This window comes from Euprymna scolopes, chromosome 25, assembly GCF_053919585.1.
Source record: "Euprymna scolopes isolate OS-2025 chromosome 25, ASM5391958v1, whole genome shotgun sequence".
Classification (NCBI taxonomy): domain Eukaryota; kingdom Metazoa; phylum Mollusca; class Cephalopoda; order Sepiida; family Sepiolidae; genus Euprymna; species Euprymna scolopes.
Genome location: NC_136506.1, coordinates 24,130,765 through 24,154,598, shown reverse-complemented (window position 1 = coordinate 24,154,598; position 23,834 = coordinate 24,130,765). Strand labels below are relative to the sequence as shown.

The window sequence follows — 23,834 nt, the reverse complement described above, 5'->3', positions numbered from 1 at the left end:
GGTTTTTATTTAACCAATAGTTGGGACCCTAACAGGTAATACCACTCCGGGTCAGAGTGGACCTGGGAGCAATGCCAATTAAAGGGTGGCTCCACACATCCCAAAGCCCGCAAGCTGGGGCCTCACCACTGGATATCGTTTAAGGTCATATCCAGAACCGTGGGGTGAGGAAAAGTGCATCGGCTTTGCCCGAGCGTAAAATACGCTTAAATATATTTTAATTTGTCCAAATTTCGTATATATTATTATAGAGTCGTGATTTCAAAAGTAAAACAAAAGGTATTTGGCTGATATCAGCTAAAATCGAAACTGTTGCATTACAAAGTTGGTGACGTGACCACTGTGCAAACGTTAAACACATATGAACTGCTTAAAATTAAAAAAAAAAAACTAAGATGAATGTACAAAATGTATAACGTTTTTATTTTTCAATTTTGACCCATTTAAGACCCCTTAAAAATTGTTTTAACCGTCTACAGACCCATAAAAGAACGGCCCGTAAAAAAATCGAATCGTTTGAGGCCCCTAACGTCGTTCTGCGACTTTTAGTTTCAGAGGAGATAGAGTTTGAAAATATCGAGATAGACAGACAAACATACCGACAAACAGACGGACAGACAGACAAACATATAGCTGTTTATATATAATATTTATTTTCATGAAAATCGCTTCAGATAATGTATAAAGCCCATCGATGTAAGGAGCCAAGAAAACAACTTCAATGTCAGCAATTGTCCAACAATAAATGTTAAATGAAATAGATTCTGAAGAATCTTCCCTTTTTCCCTGTTTGGCAGATACGTCGCTCCTGGAAAGTGAGAACTAAAGGACAAAAGGAGGGAGACGAAAGTAAACCCAAGACCCACTCTTACTCTCCTTAAATTATAACGTTGGGCCAGGTTAATAAACAACCCTAACGATTAGAACCAGAAATAAATGTCACTTTTTCTCTGTTCTGCTCTCTTGCATCTTCACAAAGCTCGAATTCTTCCTCATTTTTTTAACTGAAAACAATTCCTTTTGAAAATATAATAATGTTGTTATTTTCGTTTCTTGTTCCTTTTCTTTTTTTTATTTTTTGTTAAGTTGTCCGCAGAAATTTTCAAAAATAAAAAAAACACGTCTAACTTACAAGCGTTTAACTTTTTCAACTGAAAAACCCGATGCGCTCCTCTAATTGATCTCAATTGAAAATATAATAATGTTTTATTTTCGTTTCTTGTTTGTTTGGGGGGAGGGGTTGTTAAGTTATCCGCAGAAATTTCCAAAAATGAAAAACACGTCTAACTTACAAGAGTTTTACTTTTCCAACTGAAAACCCGATGCGTTCCTATAATCGATCGTAATTAAAAATATAATATTATTGTTTGTTGTACTAACGAGTGCCGAATATCACACGGAGATAATAGATAATGAGTTTGTTGGGTAGACGGCGAAACAAAAAACAATTTCCAGGTTTCAAACGACGGGGGAAACTGGGCAAAATTTATTATTTCAGAGGGCGATGAACTCGAAAACGACAACGGTTTAATCAGTTGGAAAACAGCTCTATGGTATTGCGTCGTATAAACGAGTATATTTTGGAAAAAAAAAGAATCTGCTAAGGTATAACTAGGAGAAAAGGTTGTGCCGAGACGAACTTTTGCTGCGGATTGTTTACAAGGAATATCAGAGATTGGAGCTCAGTCGATCACCTACCATGGAAATAACGACAAAGTAAAAAAAAAAAAAGACTATAAACGTTTCTATCTATATGCGTTTACATTTAAGCACGGATAGAGATTGAGGAAAGTCATATATAGTGGTTGTATATATATATATATATATATATATATATATATATATATATATATATATATATATATAGTGGAACAGCGTACCAAGACTTTGCTTCCAAACCTACTACTGCATAATTGTCTTTAAGCTTCCTTGCAGCCTCTTTCCCACAAAAGAGACGTCGCGTGCCTATCTCTGTTCTATAGTTTTTTCATGGCAAGTGCTCGACTGAACTCCAATCTATGGTCCCCCTTGCAAAACTTTCACTAAAAACACTCAACTAGCTATAACCACTATACATGATTTTCCCCACTCTCTATCTGTGACTAAATGTAAATTGAGATTCCATGAACAAAGCGTCTTTTCCCAAAACTGCTTGCCTTTGAAACACTGTTCCGCTGGAATGCTTCCCGGTTGAATACAACATGGTAGCTTTCAAACCAAATATAAACAAGTTTCTGTTAAGTCACTCTCCAAAATAATCAAATTCTGCCCACTTTACACTATATGTGATTACTACACTACCAACCTTATATTAATTAACACTTATCCTCGAGTTGCCTTCGGGTCTTGATAAATGGTGACTCTGAAAGTAAAGTAAAAGTCTAATGCAAACTATTGGATAATCAATAATTCTTATGTAATCCTCTGTCTATCACACGCATTCTTTCTAGCCGTCTCGTGTTGGCGACGGTCTATTTAACACTTCCCCTCGAGTACATCCCCTTTGTGTATTGAAAGGTTATTTCTGGGTTAATAATTTCGATAAAACAAACAAATAAATAACCGTGAATCATATCAGCCAGAAATAAAACAGCTGCAGATAACAAGTTAGTAATGTGACGTAAAAAGTAAATATTTATTTATCAAACAGAAGAAAACAAACCAGCAATGTAGAGATATGTAGTGCTTAAATAAGATAAACTGAGATCATGAATATCTAATGATTTTTTTTTTTTTAATATAAACCAACCGATCGAAATACAATTCACCCTTGGCGGGTTGAACCGGGTTTGTCCCAGAAGTAAGTTCTATAACAATAGCAAATTCACAAACGGTATCCAGTCGGTTTCATAAGAATACCATCGCCATCTCTTGAACATTTACGAAGCCGAGGCAATGGATGTCTGCACAATTAGAAGATGGATTCGTCGATTTCAGAGTGGCGACAGAGTTGAGAGTGACACACTGCGCTCTGGACATTTACGACAGAGGCAGCAAAAGAGGCTGGAAAAATCGTAGTGAAATAAATTCTGGAGCAGGAAACGTTGCTCGTTTTAATGACACCACTCCCATCTTCGTAGCTCTTCAACTTTTTGTTTTGTTAGTTAAATTATTATTATATTATTATCATTATATTATTATATTATTATTTCCTCTCGGTTATCATTTATTTAGGTAAGTTTATATAAATACGAACTAGCGGGGCCTGTGGAAATTCCACAGCGGCATCTTTCATATGTAATATATTGCCGCAGGGCATTCTGTGAGGGTTCAGCGTGAATGGCGACCCCGCGATATTATTTTAGCCATTTTGTTAAATTGTAATATTATTTATCTAAGTAATCTGGTTGATATAGTGTCAGAATATATCTGATTATTACGGTTTATCTCCAATATCCTTATAGGAGTCTGTGACATATTTCTATTGTATGAAGAGAAAACCCCGCGATATCATTATACCATCTTTAGACTGAACAGATACTACACTTGGATCCTGGCCAGAAGACCAAGACGGTATATTTTAGTTTCACGGCCTAAAATAATATTTTTTATTCAATTTTTTTTCATTCTATCTTCAGTGATCGGGAGATCCTATTTATTAAAAAAGAGGATAGATGATAACAAATCTCGAACATTGAATAAGCGCATCTACATACTAATTTAATGTTTGTGGTATGTTATCACCTTCTATCCCCCTTTTTTAATAAAGGGGATCTCTGGATGGAATCATTTCTAATCTGGAAAGCGTAACACGCCTACGTACGTACGTTAAAGGTACTGCAGTATTCATATATAGATACATTACATTGGGGACGGCTCCGGTGTGCCAAAGTGCGCTCTTGATGCCCAGGTACAACCATCGTTCAAAAGTGCATTGACAATGGTGATGACTGTGTAGAAAAATAAATTCTGAAACACAAAAGCTCGTTCGTTTTAATGGTATCATTCCCGTCTTCGTGGAGGCTTTACTTTTAGAACGACGCTTTTATGACAAAGCTTGTTCCGGACGCCAATACACATCTACGGTTTAACGCAGGTAAAAACGCATTTTGAATCGTGCTGCCTGTGTAGGAACATGAATTCTGAAGTACGAAATGTTACCTGTTTTAATAGTACCATCCCTGCCTTCGTAGCTCTTCAACATTTTGAGTCTTGAAAAATATGAGGTTTACTTATTAAACGACCCTTGTATTGCAAAGCGCGCTCCGGACGCCCATGCACAGCTATCGTTCATCGCTGGCAAAAGTGCATCGAGAATGGTAGTGCCTACGTTTAAAAATTGATTATGGAGTAGAAAAGGTTACACGCTTTAATGATATTACTTCCATCTTCGTAGGTTTTCAATGTTTTGAATAAAAAATAAGAGAGCTTAATTTTAGAACGACTTTTCTCTGACAATGCACTCTCCGGTTGTTCATGCATAGCTATCGTTCATCGCTGACAAAGGTGCATTCAGAATGGTGTTTACTATGTAGAAAAATAAGCTCTGGAGTAGAAAAAGGTTGCACGTTTTAATGGTACCGTTTCAATTTTCATAGCTTATGAACTTTTGGAGTAAAAAAATAGTAAGCCTTACTTTTGGAACGACCCTCGTCTAAATAGGTATTTGCTCTAGTTTATTAAGAGAACATTTTTTTTATTTTATGGTTTCGCTGGATTGATACACGGCTCAATCACATTGACACACCGGTTCTCGCCGGATCACCAAAGCAACGATGCGCCCGGCCAGTACCAGATGGGTGACCATTTGGGAAGGCTGGACGCTGTATGTACCGCGCTGAGTTGTAGAAATTTCCAGGTTGGTAATTGGAGGCGCGTTTAATTCACGGGGCGATATGCACCCTCGAATCATAAGGCTGAAAGCAACAGGGAAACACCGTCTTACCAAGATTACCATAGCTCTATAAGTTAGAAAACCGTGGTCGAGCACGTTGTTAAAACAGTAGGGCCGCTGCTTGCATGCATGGATTGATCTGCGGTGGTAAGGTTAACTTGACAGCAGTTTCAACAATTTTTGACGGAAAGTATCTATATTTGATAAGTTGATACATTTTATCAAACAGAAGAAAGTAAACCAGTATTGGAGAAGTATGAAGAGATCATCGAAACACGTCTGTTCCGTTTCACAGAGAAAAACAAAGAGATTGAACCCTTCTTGCTATTTTTCCACGTAATTATTTTGTAGTAATATAATTGATGATCAAGATCTTTTGGGATGTTTCTTTTTTTATTTGGTTGTTTTGTTTTACGGCATATCAACCCCTTTAGGGTTATTTAATGCCGAATCCAGTTATTTTGGAAATAGGTGCTATGCTTCAAGTTCTTTATATCTTCAAATATTTATTTGTAGAGTTTGGTTTGGTTGTTTTATGGCATATCAACCCTTTTCGGGTTATGTAATGCCGACTCCAGTTGTTTTGGAAATAGTATTTATGTTGCATTCAGTTATTTTGTAGAAGGCTTTTTATTCTTTAAACTCTGAGTATCTTTAATTGCTTCTTTGTAGTGTTTGGTTTAGTCGTTTTATAGTGGATTTTATCGTTTATGTTCCCTGCAGAACATGAATGAGTTTTGCAATGGGAGAAAGATAAAAATGCAGTATTAATGTTTGGTAAATTTAAGTTAGGAAACCAGTCAGGAAGTGAGAGGGGTAGTAAGAGAAAGGGGGAAAGGTGGGTTGTTGTTTTGGTTTTTGGTTTTGCAGAATATAATTAAGTTTTGCAAAAGAAAGTAGAAAAAAAAACATCAATGTTAGGTGCATTTAGTCTCAGGAAGCCAATATCTCGAGACCGCCTGATCTAGCAGCACGAATGTTTCTTTTTTTAACGTAGAACATGTCGTTTAATTGGTGAAAATTGACTTGCTATTTTCACACCATTAAAACAAATGTTCTCTCATTCTATCAGCAACGCTCGGATCTTCAGTTTTTCTCAGTTGTAATGAATAGCATGTGGCGACTTCTACCCCACCCCCTCCGAATCAAGATGGAAACCAACGGGAAACTCCCGTCTTTACTTGTCTTCCCGAGATTTACTATAGCTCTATAATTTGAAAAACCGTGGCCGCCAACGTTGTTAAAACAGCAGGGCCGCTGCTTGCATGCATGGATTAATCTGCGGTAGTAAAGTTAATTTGACAGCAGTTTCCACATTTTTTTTTACAGAAAGTATCTATCTTTGATAAGCCGATGCTATTTGTGGACATTTAAAATGTCAATTTGTGGAATATTTTTTTAACTCTCGTTCGTAGACATTTTGTAAACATTGTTTTTAAAAAATAAAAAATAATACTTCTATTATGTTTTAAACGACTGTAATAGTTTATTTTGGAAGTATATTTCATAAAGAAAATTGACAACCCACTTTAAAAACAGAAATTACGAGTTTTATATATTTTATTCGCAGTTTTTTGTTGGGGGTGTCAAAAATTCCGCCTAAAAGTCTGATACACCTACCGGATCACGTGACTCTTCTGGCGGCCATGTTGTAAGCCCTAACGGTATTTTTGGAGATTACCTATAATTGATGATCAAGATATTTTTGAGTGTCTTTTTTTATTTGGTTGTTTTGTCTTACAGCATGCCAATTCTTTTTCGTGTTTTTTAATGCCGAATCCAGTTATTTTTGGAAATAGGTGTGAGGCTTCAAGTTCTTTATATCTTCAAATATTTATTTGTAGAATTAGGTTTTGTTGTTTTACGGCATATCAATCCATTTCGGGTTATATAATGCCGAATCCCATTATTTTGGAAATCGTATTCATTTTGCATCCAGTTATTTTGTAGAAGGTTTTATTCTTCAAGCTTTTTGTATCTTCAATCATTAGTTTGTAGTGTTTGGTTTGGTTGTTTTATATAGTGTATTTTTATCATTTTTTTTCTCTACAGAACATAAATGCGTTTTTCAATGCGAGAAGGAAAAGAGTTACAGTATTTACGTTTGGTAATTTTAAGTCAGGAAACCAGTCATGAAGTTAGGGCGGGGGTTAGAAAGAGAAAGAGAAAGAGAAAAAGGAAAAAAGGGAAAAGGTGGGTTATTGTTTTTGTTTTTGCTTTTGCAGAATATACTTGTTTTGCAAAAGAAAGTAGAATAAGCCAAAATGTCAGGTGCATTTCGTCTCAGGAAGCCAATATCTCGAGACCGCCTGATCTAGTAGCACCAATGTTTCTTTCTTGCTGATAAAATGACAGAACATTTGTTTTAGCGGTGTAAAAATTAGCAAGTTGCTTTTAACCCATTAAACAACGACCCCACCCTTTAGAAAAGCGCCCAGTTTAATCTGAAGATATTAACGTTTTTAACCAATTTTTCGATATTTGTCGTATGAAGGGTCGAACGTAAAAACGAGACTGATCTTGGTAAAAACGGCCGCGTCTGTCGAAAGTTTTAGGCAGATATGCAAACATACATACATACATACATTTTTATATTGGTAACTAAAAATTTTCGACACAAACCGATGAAAAAGCTTGCCCAATCTCTGAATCTCTTTTATGTTAGATTTCAACTCTTCAGACCAGAAATTGTCTGAGTAATTTGGTAGAGATCGTAGTGGTCATTTTTTTAAAATTTAACCCCAATTATGACTCCTTCACATGTATTGTTTTGGGGCTTAATCTTGCCCTATCTCTTAATACCCTTTGTGTAAAATTTCAAATGTTTAAACCAGAAATTGTCTGAGTAATTTGGTAGAGGCCGAAGAAGTCAAATTCTTTTAACTTTGACCCCTTAACATTTATTGTTTTGAGCTCAAATCAAGTGATTAAGTTAGATCCATGTTCAAGGAACCTATATATAAAATTTCAAGTGTTTAGACCCAAAATTGGCGGAGGCGTTTGGTAGATTTCTCAAAGGTCAAATCGTTGAACTTTGACCCCTTAATAGCCAAACTTCTGACCGAAAACGGATTACAAAGATTTTTCCAAATCCCAATATGCTGTATATCAAGATGAAGACTAAAAAATTGACAGAGTTATTGTGTAGGGAAATGTACATAGACAGGCCCACAGACAGACAGACACTTTCACTTTTATAGATATATACATTGTGCCAATTTAATTAAATAATAAATCTAAAAAATAGTATCTATCTTACCAGAAAATTTCATATTCTTCTAATCAATAAATCAAACAATTGAAAATGTTTCCTTGCCGAAATCAAATTAATTGCAGATCATGCATGACATGTACTTATTATTTTACTGTTTAAGTTAATTGGACAGGAGAATTCAATATCGGAACACTTTATTTCAAAAAAAGGAAAGTCGATATTTCAATTTTCTGACATCAGATTAACAACCAAATATAATCTTTCGGATCTTTTAAGTGTGTGAATAACGATCATGTACAAATGAACACTTCGTGACTTTTATGTACATGGTGGAATGATCTATTTGTTGGCCTAAAGAAAACGAAACTACATTGAGACCCTCCCTGTAGAAATGTGCCTACATCGGTGAAGATATTAATGTTTTTAGCCATTTTTTCGATATTTGTCGTATGAAAGGTCGATCTTTAAAACAATACTGATCTTGGTCAAATCCGTCGCCTCTGTCGAAAGTTTTAAGCAGACATGCAAACATACATACATACGTTTATATATTGGAAACTAACAATTTTCGACCCAAACCGATGAAAAAGCTTGTCCTATCTCTGAATACCCTTTATGTAAAATTTCAAATGTTCAGACCAGAAATTGTCTGAATAATTTGGTAGAGACCGCAGAGGTCAAATTTTTTAAAACTTTGACTTCAATTACGACCCCTTAACCGACACGTTCACTTTTATAGATATACTAGCTTTTCAGCCCGGCGTTGCCCGGGTGTTTGGATGTGTATGTTGAGCAAAACAAAAAAAAAGCGGTTAAATTTTTTAAAATTTACCCCTAATATGACCCCGTAACATTTATTGTTGTGGGCTCAAATCAAGTTATCAAGTTAGATCCCTGTCCAAGGAATCTATATCTAAAATTTCAAGTGTTAAGACCCAAAATTGGCGGAGGAGTTTCGTAGAGTTCTTAAAGGTCAAATCGTTGAACTTTTACCCTTCAACAGCCAAATTTCCGACCGAAAACGGATTACAAAGATTTTCCCAACTTTCAATATCTGTATATCAAATTTCGAGTCTGTAGAATGAAAATTGACAGAGTTATTGCGTAGGAAAATGTACACAGACACACAGACATGTTCGCTTATATATATATATATATATATATATATATATATATATATATATATATATATACATTGTGTCACTTTCAGACATGATAGAAGGCTCCTATCGCTCTTGGGATTTGTGCACAACTGGCTAACTAGTAGATGGGTTTCAACAACAACAACAACAACAACAACAAAAAAGAAAACCATTTTTCATTAAACGGAAATGGATCATCTTTTAGGGCGACAATTTTATCGCATAAGCCTGACGAATCCTATAGTTGGATGAAACGCAGAATATTCAGTGTAGCTTAATCGCCATATATATTTTATAAATTACTAACTAGCTCTACCTACGTATTGAGCACTTTTGAAGTAAATACTTAAAGTTTACGCCTAAATCTATACTTTCGTATATTAAATTTATGTGAATAAATGAAGTAGTTATATACATATATATATATATAACTACTTCATATATATATATATATATATATATATATATATATATATATATATATATATATGCAGATATTTTTACCCTCCGTTCTGCTTGAGGTGTCTTATGTTGAACGGCAAATTCTTATAGAGCTAGGTGTTGTAGTTCGCATTCCATCACCTAGATCTTGTGAAGCGTAAAGTCTGGCTGCCTTTTGTCCAGGATTGAACTCACGACCCGAAGATGATCAGCATACTTGAACTAACGCCACTAGCTGTTTAGCCCGGCTTTGCTCGCGCCCTATGTACTGTTCATAAGGTTATGTGCATATGTATATATTAAAGAGTGTGTATATGTAAAGTAATGCGGTTCTGTATAATAGTCTTCCTTAACTACCATAGAGAAAAACAGACAGATATTTTCACTTTTATAGATATATAGATAGATTGGATGCAATATATAGTAATGATTTAAAAAGTATTTAAAAAAGATTTATGTGCCACTACCGAGAATCGAAACAAAAAGTTCAGTTTACGATTTATTTTGCCTCTGTCGTCAATGGCTGGGCTATAAAAAAAAACATGTTAACTGTAAGGCTAAAAATTAAAACATGAACCAATAGCTACTACGTTATGCATTCGTAATTCCGGCGTTCAACCTTCACCTGGCAAATTTCATATTTTTTCTAATTTTCACACTTTTGCACCGATTTTTCCGGACTAAAACTCAAATATAAAGTTTTGCATGGATTCCAATACATTATATATGAAGTTTCATGTCTTTGGACCAAAACATCTAGGAGGAATTTGGCCGGCAAAATTTCTTAAACAAACATATATTCATACAAGTATTTCATCCCGGCGTTACCCGGGTGTTAGGATGTGTATGTTGAGCAAAAAAATAAAAAAGAAAGTGGTACGCTCGAACCCGTACCGCGAAGGAGGAAAATAACAGGAAAAAACCTGACGTATTTGCGGGTACGACCACCGCCAAACCTGAAGTGACGCATGGTTAAATTAAGGATAGACAATCGAAAGCAGAGTATATCTTTTAAAAATATCGGCAAAAAAGCGACCCCCCCCCGTAGAAAAGTTGAAGGTGAAGATTAATGTTCTTAGTCAATTTTTCGATATTTGTCGTATGAAAGGTCGAACTTTAAAACGATACTGATCTTGGTCAAATCCGTCGCCTCTGTCGAAAGTTTTAAGCAGACATGCAAACATACATACATACGTACATTTATATATTGGTAACTAAAATTTTTCGACCCAAACCGATGAAAAAGCTTGCCTTATCTCTGAATACACTTTATGTTAAATTCAAAAATGTTTAGACCAGAAATTGTCTGAGTAATTTGGTAGAGATCGTAGAAGTAATTTTTTTTTAATTTGACCCCTATTATGACCCCTTAAAATATATTGTTTGGGGCTCAAATCAAGTTATAAAGTTAGATCCATGTTCAATGAATCTATATCTAAAATTTTGAGTGTTTAGACCCAAAATTATCGAAGGAGTTTGGGAGAGTTCTCAAAAGTCAAATCGTTGAACTTTGAACCCTTAACAGCCAACTTTCCGAAATCTCAGTACTCTGTATATCAAATTTCGAGTCGGTAGACTTAAAATTTTCAAAGTTAATGCGTTGGGAAATGTACACGACACACAGACACACAGACACGTTCCCTTTTAAAGATATACTAGCATGGGTGTCCGGCATTGCCCGGGTATTTGGAGGTGTATGCTGAGAATAAAAAAATAACGGTCAATTTTTTTAATTTGGACCCCTTATTATGACCCCTTAACATTTATTGTTTCAGGCTCAAAACAAGTCAGTAAGTTAGATACCTGCCCAAGGAAGCTATATCTAAAATTTCAAGTGTTTAGACCCAGAATTGTCGGAGGAGTCTGGTAGAGTTCTCAAAGGTTAAATCGTTGAACTTTGACCCCCTTAACAAACAAATTTCTGGCCGAAAACCAATCACATAGATTTTCCCAAATCTCAGTACCCTGTATATCAAATTTCGAGCCTGTAAACTAAAAAATGACAGAGTTGTTGCATGGGAAATGTACACACACACACACACACACACAGACACACAGACACGTTCACTTTTATAGATATATGTATATATATAGCTAGATATATTGATTAAACAAAAATATATACATATACATAATTATATATGGAAAAAACTTTGCGTTTCCTGTAAACATTTTACGCAAATATTATGTAAGTATAAATCATGTAGAACATCTGCATGAATATACTTACACATAATAGTTAACTAAAATTTATCATTTCATAAGAAAAACGAAAAAACTAATAGGGAATTAATTAAAATGAATGTTTAAAAGAATATGCAAATTAGCTAGATATTTTGCCAGTGAATGCAATTCCACAAACCATATATAAGAAAAATGTATTTTCTTTTTAAATAATTAGAAAAGACAGCTTTTAATATGAATATCAATACATACAAAAGAAAAACGAATTTATAGATAGATAGATAGATAGATAGACTAGCATTTCAGCCCGGCGTTGCCCGGGTGTGTGAAGGTGTATGTTGAGCAAAAAGAAAAAGCGGTCAATTTTTATAACTTTGACCACTATTATGACCCCTTAAAATTTATTGTTTGGGACTCAATATGAATTTTTAAGTTAGATCCATGTCCAAGAAACCTATATTTAAAATTTCAATTGTTTATACCCAAAATTGGCGGCGGAGTTTGGTAGAGTTCCAAAAGTCAAATCGGTGAACTTTGACTCATTAAGAGCCAAATTCCTGGCCGAAAACGGATTACAAAGATTTTCCCAAATATCATATATAAGTTATTGCGTAAGGAAATGTACACACACACACACACGCACCCCCCCACACACACACACACGCGCGCGCGCGATCACTTTTATAGATATACTAGCATTTCAGCCCTGTATTGCCCGGGTGTTTGGAGGTGTATGTTGAGCAAAAAAAAAAAAAAAAAGCAGTCAATTTTTAAAACTTTGACAGTTATTGCGTAGGGAAATATACACAGACTCACAGACACACAGACAGACTGACACGTTCACTTTTATAGATATATAAATTAGTTCGGTTATCAATATATCCAAAACAGTTCCAGGCACATGAAGTACCTTTGTGTGGAATTTCATAAACCGTTCTAATCCTTGCTATTAGAGATGTTGGTAAATTTTATCTGCAAAAATGATTGCCATGATTTTCCACATCATTAAAACGCGGGTGATGGATCGGTAGCTATCCACCGCAGTGCCCTTTTATGTATCATTTTGGCAGAGCACTATTCGTCTATGTGTCATGTATTCATGAATTACATCTTCTATCACAATTCTGTCAATGTGAGATTCAAGCCTCAAATACAAGTTATTGAGCTTTTAGATCCAATATTCCTGCACTCCATATGGTTCGTGAGTTTTCCAATTTGGAATTTTACTATATTTTTTTTCTATCTTTCTCCTTGTTATTTATAAAATTATCATTCTCTCTGGGCAACACTGGATATCCTTTCTGGGCAACGCCGGATATCCCTACTGTTTGTAAAATAGTATTAAAATATTAATATGGAAAATTCAATCAGGGTTAAAATGAAATGAGATTCACTTACCTAAAAGGGTATAGTATAAGGATGCAAGCGCTGCGTTAAATGTGTAGACAAATCCGAGACCTTGCGAAAACCTGCTTTCGCCGATAAAGTCTATCAATATTGAGGGTGACATGGAGAACACAATGCCACCAGACGCCCCGTAGCTGATGCAGTAAGCTGAAAACGTCCAAAAGCTTTTATAAAAAGGGATACAGCAACCAATTAAGCCGTGAGAAATAAGTACGACACCAAGAAATCGAGATCTGTTCAGAAATTTTCTGTCTGCGATCAACATTGTAAGGATGTGTCCGCCGAGATCAGCGAATCCGGCAACGGCCACGAAAAATGCCCCTTCCTTCTCGTCCAACCCAATATCATTCGCGTGAGAGGGGAAGTAAGTTTGAGGTGCGAGAGAAACGGTCATGCTTATGGAAGAGGCCACAAAGTACATGGAGTAAATGTTCTCTTTGAAAAGCTTGCAACCAACGAATCCGATAATTTCCCGCCAATTTGAACGCTGCTGTCCGCGCTTGACGTTTTCGTTGGCGCTCATCAAAAACGACTCAGAAGCCGAACCTTCCGGTTCAGTTTGCTTGAAAGTTATAAAATCTCGTATTTCCTGTTCATTATCGACGGTTTGAACGTCCCCCAACGGTTTCATATTTTGATACGATTCATTTCTTGAAGATAATTCGCCATTAGTTTCCAGTTTCTTCATTTCTGTTTCAGTTTCAACTTCCCTTTCAGTTAAACGCGTATCTGTCTTCTCTTGAGAGTTCGTACATCTCAAACATTTTGAGTCTGAAGTTGAGCCTAACAGATTTGAACTAAGTTTTCTATGTATACGCTTTGATCCGTCATGTTTCATAACCAAACTTTCAGGTTTAGTCGTTTCGCGATTCAAACAAGATAAAAAAGTTGAAGAGATCTTCGTTGAATTCTGATCTTTAGGGAGAGTCTTTTCGTAAAAGCTTGGTGGTCTTAATAACATGGCAAATATAGTACACTGCAAGAAAATCCCGCCACTTAATAACATCGCTCCATTAATTCCATACTCAGAGATGAGTAAGACGGCAAGAGGCGAGAATAGCAATTGACCAATACTTGAGCCGCAAGACACAAAGGCAGTGGCTGATCCGCGATATTTATTAAAATAATTGGCAATGTTCACGTAGTTTGGACCGTACATAAAAGCAAGCCCGAAACCTGAAAAAAAAAAAAAAAATTACGTTATTTGAAATTCGAAAGTGATAAGTGAATCTTATGACGAATTTTGTAAAAATCAAAAATTTATCAAAGTCTTGTTTTAATAAACCCAAATAATATTTTTTGTAATGACTTAAGAAAGTTTTTATTTGAGTGGAACAAAAATGAACTACAAAAAATAATTTAAGCAGTCTCCAAAAGAAATGCATTTTGGAGTATTTGAAATCTAAATTGACCACACACACACACACACGCACACACACATATATATATGTATATATATATTTATCTACACACACTCATATATATATATATATATATATATATATATATATATATATATATATATAAACTCCTATGAATTCGGTTTCTTTTGTGTGTATTGATATTGATATTAAAACCCCTCTTTTCTATTTATTTAAAAGAAAATACAATTTCCTTATATATGGGTTGTGGAAATGCATTCACTAGCAAAAGGTCTAGCTAATTTGCATATTTTTTCACATTCATTTTAATTAATTCCCTATTAGTTTTTTCGGTTTTCTTATGGGATGATCATCTAGAGTTAAATATTACGTGTAATTATATTCATGCAGATATTCTACATCATTTATACTTGCATAATATTTGCGTAAAATCTTTACAGTAAATAAACAATTGTTTCCACATATATTTATGTAATCGTATATGTTTTTGTTTAATCTATTAGTCTATCTATCTATCTATCTATCTATAAAAGTGAACGTGTCTGTGTGGCTGAGTATGTGTGTGTGTACATTTCCCTATGCAATAACTCTGTCAATTTTTAGTCTACGGACTCTAAATTTGATATACAGGGTACTAAGATTTGTGAAAATCTCTGTGACTGGTTATCGGCCAGAAATTTGGCTGTTAAATGGTCAAAGTTTAACGATTTGACCTTTGAGAACAATTTTGTATCTAAACATTTGAAATTTTAGATATAGGTTTCTTGGACATGGATCTAACTTAATAACTTGATTTGAGCCCAAAACAATAAATGTTAAGGGGTCATAATAGGGGTCAAAGTTAAAAAAAAATTGACCGTTTTTGTTGTTTTGTTGTTTTTTTTTTTGTTTTTTTTTGGTTTTTTTTTGCTTAACATACACCTCCAAACAACCGGGCAAAGCCGGGCACCCATTTAGTATATCTATAAAAGTGAACGTGTCCGTGTATCCGTCTGTGTATCTGTCCGTCTGTGTGTCTGTGTGTGTACATTTCCCTACGCAATAACTCTGTCAATTTTACGTCTACACACTCGAAAATTGATATACAGCGTACTGAGATTTGGGAAAATCGATGTGATCGGTTTTCTGCCAGAAATTTGGAGATTCAGGGGTCAAAGCTCAACGATTTGACCTTTGAGAACTCTATTAACTCCTCCGACAATTTTGGGTCTAAACACTTGAAATTTTAGATTAAAGGTCCTTGGACATGGATCTAACTAATTAACTTAGTTTGAGCCCAAAACTATAATTTTTAAGGGGTCAAAATTAAAAAAATTGACCGCTTTTTTTTTCTCAACATACACCTCCTAACGCCAGGCTGAAATGCTGGTCTATCATGAAAATTGTTAAACAAAATGTTTTTACTATAGGTTTTAAAAATAAAGGCACAAGATTCAATTTGAAATTTATTTATCTTCAAAGTGCACTTTTATAAATTTTACAAAGTAAGGTATAAGAATTTAATTTAAATGGAATCAAAAAATTACCTTGGATTTATTTTATGTAGTGTACATTCTGTTGCACTTAAAAAATAATTGAACATTTTATATCTATATCATTAATTGCTTTTTCTCCTCACACCACAGCTCATTTCTTGCAACCCCCTCTTTGTATCATTACAGGTCTGAATATTCTCTCTGTTTCAGTTTGCATTTCTCCTCACACCACAACTCTTTTTTGCAACCCCCTCTTTGTAATACAGGCCTGAATAATGAGAAAATCTGATTTTTTTAAACAAAAATTTTAAAATAACTTTTTTAGATAAATTTTTTTAAACTTCTTTCAGAATAGAAATTCTTTAAAATTTAATAAGGAACATATTTCATATAGGTTTCATTAACAAATATTCAGTACATAACGAGAAAAATAGCGATGGAAATTTCAAAAGGATTTATAACTGGTTACGGTCAATAGTAGTGCTCGCCAGCGAAAGTCTTTGTTATTGTTATTCTATTATCATTATTATTTAAAAAATTTTGTCTCCTGCTCTTTCGCGCGATGACGAATAGGTATTAGAGAAATTTTAAAGAAGTTTATAGACATTAAAGAAATTTTATAGAAGTCCATAGATAGTAGAGAAAATTTATAATAGTTTATAGGTATTAGAGAAATTTTATAAAAGTTTATAAGTATTAGAGAAATGTTATATAAGTTTATAGACATTAGAGAAATTTTATTGAATTTTATAGATAGTAGAGCAATTTTATAAATGTATATAGACAGAAAAAAAATTATAAAAGTTTATAGGTATTAGAGAAATTTTATAAAAAAATTAGCCATTAGAGCACTTTTTAGAAGTTTATAGGTATTAGAGAAACTTTCTAAAAGTTTACATGTATTAGAGACATGCTAAAGAAGTTTCTAGATATTAGAGGAATTGTATATAAGCCTATAGACAATAGTGATATTTTATAGAAATCTATAGTTCGTAAAAAATATTTATAAAAGTTTATAGGTATTAGAGAAATGCTACTAAAGTGTACAGGTATTTGAGAAATGTTATAAACGTTTATAGATATTAGAGAAATGTTATAAACGTTTATAGATATTAGAGAAATTTTATAAAAGCCTATAGACAATAGAGACATTTTATAGAATTCTATAGTTCGTAGGGAATATTTATAAAAGTTTATAGGTATTAGAGAAATGTTACTAAAGTTTACAGGTATTAGAGAAATGTTATAAACGTTTATAGATATTAGAGAAATGTTACTAAAATTTACAGTTATTAGAGAAATGTTATAAACGTTTATAGGTATTAGAGAAATGTTATAAACGTTTACAGGTATTAGAGAAATGTTATAAACGTTTACAGGTATTAGAGAAATTTTATAAAAGCCTATAGACAATAGAGACATTTTATAGAATTCTATAGTTCGTAGGGAATATTTATAAAAGTTCATAGGTATTAGAGAACTGTTACTAAAGTTTACAGGTATTAGAGAAATTTTATAAAAGCCTATAGACAATCGAAAAATTTTATAGAATTCCACAGTAGGGAAATTTTATAAAAGTTTATAGGTATTTGTAGAAATGTTATAGAAGCAAGTCCCGTCCTTGTGCATGCTTATGATAAGAAATAGAAATAAATCAAAATGAATTTACCCGTTAACACATGAAACAACGGCAATATCGATGCGGTTTTGGCCAGCGAATCAAGGATATAAGTCAAAGCACATAGAACTGATCCAATGATTATCATCGTTCGAGATGAGAGAGATTTCGATAAACAGTTTAACACCAACAGGGCTGAAAGTATAAATAGAGATAGTTTGTGACAATAAAGTAATTAAATATTAGACTATACAAAAATTAAATATCTTTCATTAGCGGGTGGGGGTGGGGGGCGCTCGGCTTTGCCCGGACGTAAAATACGCTTAAATATGATATTTTAATTTGTCCAGATTGTGTATATATTATTATAGAGTCGTGATTTCAAAAGTAAAAAAAAAAAAGTATTTGGGTGTTATCAGCTAGAATCTAAACGGTCGCATTTAAAGCTGGTGACGTTACCACTGTACCAACGTGACGCGCATATGAACTGATTAAAAATTAAAACTAAACTAAAGTGAATGCACAAAATGTATAACGATTTTTTTTCAATTTTGTACTTATTTTTGACTCCTTAAAAACAATTTTAACTTGCTAAAGACCCATAAAAGAACGGCTAGTAAAATCCAATCTTTTTAGTTTTGAAAGAAATAAATTTTGAAAATATGGAGACAGACAGACAGGCCAACACGCAGACAGACATATAGCCGTTTATATATTAAATAGTTTATAAACGGTTATTTTTAATACTAATTCAATTCGTGTGAATTTTACTGTTTATCTGCGATTAATTAATGCACGACAAATGTGTGACAACTTCTCCCACTAATTCTATACTCGTGTGGTATTTAGGCACCTCATTCAAGCAATGTCGAGAAAAAGAAGCAACTGGTTAATATGCCGTTTAATTTTCACTAAAAATGAACAAGTATTTGTTCACACTAACAGTGAATTAAATGATTTGTTAACAATGAAAATTACATGACGACGACGATGATGAGGATGATAATAACGATGATGATGATGATGATGATTATACTGATGATGATGATGATGATGAATATTGATGTGATGATGACGATGATGACGATGACGATGATGCTGATGACGACGACGACGACGACGATGATGATGATGATGATGATGATGAAGGAGGAAAGTATAATGATGATAATGATGATGATGATGATGATGGAGGAGGAGGAGATGATGATGATGATGATGATGATGATGATGATGATGATGATGATGATGATGATGATGATGATGACGACGATGATGATGATGAATTTGCAAATGATTTTTTTTTATGAATTACTCGTACCTATTGAAGGATCTTCTATTTCTTAGAACCTGCGTAAATAAAGCACTGTGAAGAATTACAACGATTTTTTTCTACTAATAAACCACTTAAATATTTTATAGTTGTTTTATCTTTTGGTCTTAAATCTGTGCCATGCCGAATTCATGAAGCAGAATGTTTTTATGGAAATCACTCCAGACAAGGCATGAAGTCACTTGATACAAGAAACTAACAAGAACGGAAAATGATTTTCGCAATCACAGGAGAAACATATTGGCTCGAGATAGGAGAAATGCAGTCAGCAGAAAAAGGGTTTCTCAAGTCTGCAGTTCTATGAAACTAATCTACTGGAATCGGAAGTTGTATTAAAATTAGGTATCAAAATAAAGAAGTGATGCTGACGACTGTAGCAACGAGCCAACTTTGCTGAAAAAAAGGAAGTATGGAAGAGATGAGACAATTCTAGAGGACAACAGACCATAATAGTATTTAAGGCAATCATTAACATCACGTTTGTTAGCAATAGAGATTGTAGAGAAGATGAAACAGGTTGCGATAATATAATTACAGATACGTTACTGCACCTTATCAAGAACCCTCAAATGCGAGAGCGATGCAGCATCCATAATGTACGAGATCCCTTAAATAAGTTGGCAGACTTTTTGTACAGGCAGTTAATATTGTCGTAGACACTTGGAAATTAAGTACGTTATTGTATGCATCTTATCAGATGCCTGACCAATTCTTATGGTTTCCTGTTCAAATAAACAGGTATAGCAGGAATTGGAATGTACCCTCTTAAAGCCTGATTGTCACAGCTGGTGAATCTCGAAAATGCCATCCGGACGTTAGGATAGTTTAGAAGAACGATATGCAATAAAGTACTGTTTTAAACTTGGAAAAATACCAGAGGACCGTATGGGTTCCTTCAGACTGTTTTTGGAATATATTGCATAAATTAAGCACCAGTTTTTGAGTGGCATAAGAGATTCAAGGAAGGCAAGGAGTCTTTGAGAGATGATGAGACTTTTTTTTAAAGGAGTGAAGAAGTCAGAACAGCAGTGTTGATTGACCAAGTAAATGATTTCATGAATAAGGATCGTCGTGTGTCCATAGAAACAATAAGTGGACAGTTTGATGTCGGTGTGCACACTGTACACACAATTATTCACAAGGAACTGACGATGCGGAAGATTTGCGCAAATGTGCCAGTCCACAACTCCATCCTTGTTACAAACTATTTGATCAAAATGGGCATCAAAACAGTTCCTCAACCTCCCTATACTCGAGACCTTGCTCACTGTGACTTTTTCTTATTCCTTAAGCTCAACGAAAATCTCCGATGTTGCCGTTATTAGACAATTGAGGAGATGAAATAGGCTGTTATGAGGGTCAGTTACACGCTCACACAAGAATGCTTACATGGGGCCTTCTTATTGTTGGAACGGCAAAACAATTGCATTGTAGCCGGAGGAGATTACTTCGAAGGGGATGAGAGTTTTATATGTGTATTTTCAATAAAAGTGCACATACATAAAACGTCTGGAAACTTATTAAAAGCACCTCGTAACAACATTATTCTATAAATAGTATGATAGCAGATGTGTAGAGATAAATGATAGCGTCATGGGTAAGAATGTGTTTAGAACGATAGAGATCAATGGATCTAATATATCTAATCTAAGAACGTCATACATTATAATTTAAGCAAGAAAAAAGGGCACACGTACAATTGAAAGATATGACTTGGGACTTAACAATGCTAAACGAAAGAAACCATTTCTAACCAGTCCACGACCGAACTGAGATCAACTTCTAGATCAACATTATAGCTAAACTGATAAAAGAGAGATCAGCTTTTTTTTACAAGGTGGTCACCACTTATCAAGGCCCGGAAGCCACTCAGGGATAAGGGTTATTGTAAGTACAGTACATTAGTGTGGAGATTTAATAAAGTGTCTACCCAAGGAGGCGGTTCATCAGGAATTTGTTTACGTTGGACTTGAAGACATCCAGGTTGTAGTCAGGTGGGAAGCAAGCAGACGGAACAAAGTTCCACAGGCGTGCAGTTCTAAGAAAGAAGCTTTGTTCATGGAATCTACGTTTTGATGTAGGCATAGATAAAGAGTGGGGAAAGTTTCTGACAGTGGATCCAGCTAGACGGGTACTTTTCGTAAAAGATTGGCGAGGGGGGACCAGAGATTGGAGTTCAGACGAGCACCTGCCATGGATATAACGATAAAACAAAGATTGGCTTGCAACGTCTCTTCTGTGGGAGAGAGATTGCAGGGAAGAGAAAAGGGCATCCCCCACTAAACCACAAAGTCTATTTTGTATTCTGTCAAGGCAGGATAGGCTGTTTTTAGCAGCTCCTGCCCAGATATGGCAGCAGTATTCCATCCTTGGACATACTTGGCTTTTATATAGATAGAGAATTGCATCAGTAATGAGATATCTTCTGGGGCGGTAGAAGGATCCCACCATCTTTCCAGCGACTTTGGCAACAGACTTGATGTACGTGTTGCATTTCAGATCAGGAGTGAAGGTCAATCTCAGAAGCTTGTCAAAACATGGGGCTTCTCCTAGACGAGAGCCATCCATATCAATTGATGCCAGATGGGTATCAGAGCGTTGATGATGTAAAATTAAATTGTATAATTAAACTAATAAATGAAAGATCAGCTGTATATTTTTAATTGATAAATTAGAGATCAACTATATCTTAAAATGATAAATAAAATGGCATCTATGCATTTAAAATCATAAAAACAAGATTAGATGTATATGAAAACTAATACATGAAAAATCAGCTCATAAAAAAGAGATTAGCTGCATATTTGAACTCATGAACCAAAGATCAGTAATAATTTAAAGCTATAGAAATGTTATCAGCTTATATTAAACCTAGTAAATGAGCGAACAGCTATATATGTAAACTGACACATGAGAGATCAACTGCATATTTAATCTAATTAATTAGCGAAAATCTGTATATTTAAATTTATCAAAAAGAAATCAGCTATATATTTAAATTAATAAATGAGAGATCAGCTGTATATTTAAATTAATAAATGAGAGAGCAGCTGTACATTTAAATTAATAAATGAGAGAGCAGCTGTATATTTAAATTAATAAATGAGAGAGCAGCCGTATATTTAAATTAATAAATGAGAGAGCAGCTGTATATTTAAATTAGTAAATGAGAGAGCAGCTGTATATTTAAATTGATAAATGAGAGAGAAGCTGTATATTTAAATTGATAAATGAGAGAAGAGCTGTATATTTAAATTAATAAATGAGAGATCAGCTGTATATTTAAATGAATAAATGAGAGAGCAGCTGTATATTTAAATTAATAAATGAGAGAGCAGCTGTATATTTAAATTAATAAATGAGAGAGCAGCTGTATATTTAAATTAATAAATGAGAGAGCAACCGTATATTTAAATTAATAAATGAGAGAGCAGCTGTATATTTAAATTAGTAAATGAGAGAGTAGCTGTATATTTAAATTGATAAATGAGAGAGAAGCTGTATATTTAAATTGATAAATGAGAGAAGAGCTGTATATTTAAATTAATAAATGAGAGATCAGCTGTATATTTAAATTAATAAATGAGAGAGCAGCTGTATATTTAAATTAATAAATGAGAGAGCAGCTGTATATTTAAATTAATAAATGAGAGAGCAGCTGTATATTTAAATTAATAAATGAGAGAGCAGCCTTATATTTAAATTAATAAATGAGAGAGCAGCTGTATATTTAAATTAGTAAATGAGAGGGTAGCTGTATATTTAAATTGATAAATGAGAGAGAAGCTGTATATTTAAATTGATAAATGAGAGAAGAGCTGTATATTTAAATTAATAAATGAGAGATCAGCTGTATATTTAAATTAATAAATGAGAGAGCAGCTGTATATTTAAATTAATAAATGAGAGATCAGCTGTATATTTTAATAAATAAAGGAGAGATCAGTTGTATATTTAAGTTGATAAATGAGAGAGCAGCTGTATATTTAAATTAATATATGAGAGCAGCTGTATATTTAAATCAATAAATGAGAGATCAGCTGTATATTTAAATTAATAAATGAGAGATCAGCTGTATATTTAAATTAATAAATGAGATCAGCTGTATATTTATATAATTAAATGACAGATAAACAGCATATTTAATCTAATTTATGAACGAACAGCTGTATATTGAAATTGATAAAATAAATATCAGCTATATATTTAAATCAATAAATGAGAGATCAGCTGTATATTTAAATTAATAAATGAGAGATCAGCTGTATATTTAAATTGATAAAAGAGAGATCAGCTATATATTAAAATTAATAAATGAGAGATCAGCTGTATATTTAAATAAATAAAGGAGAGATCAGCTGTATATTTAAATTGATAAATGAGAGAAGAGCTGTATATTTAAATTAATAAATGAGAGATCAGCTGTATATTTAAATTGATAAATGAGAGATCAGCTGTATATTTATATAATTAAATGACAGATAAACTGCATATTTAATCTAATTTATGAACGAACAGCTGTATATTGAAATTGATAAAATAAATATCAGCTATATATTAAAATTAATAAATGAGAGATCAGCTATATATTTAAATTAATAAATGAGAGATCAGCTGTATATTTAAATAAATAAAGGAGAGATCAGATGTATATTTAAATTAATAAATGAGAGATCAGCTGTATATTTAAATTGATAAAAGAGAGATCAGCTATATATTAAAATTAATAAATGAGAGATCAGCTGTATATTTAAATAAATAAAGGAGAGATCAGCTGTATATTTAAATTGATAAATGAGAGAAG

The 23,834-nt window shown here is 33.6% G+C and overlaps 1 protein-coding gene across 2 annotated transcripts in view; it reads right to left on the bottom strand.

The window, feature by feature from the left end:
- Positions 1–23,834, bottom strand: part of LOC145247291 (putative monocarboxylate transporter 5) — a 61,650-nt gene that overhangs the window by 16,467 nt on the left and 21,349 nt on the right. For both annotated transcript variants that reach the window (XR_013863235.1, XM_080108911.1), the window contains exons 3-4: positions 17,749–17,892; positions 13,214–14,398 (exon numbers count right to left, since the gene is read on the bottom strand). Coding sequence is in view for 1 of the 2 variants with exons in the window: in XM_080108911.1 (XP_079965037.1) it covers positions 13,214–14,398; positions 17,749–17,892 (1,329 nt within the window). In the remaining variant the exon portion in view is untranslated. The remainder of the gene's footprint in view (positions 1–13,213; positions 14,399–17,748; positions 17,893–23,834) is intronic.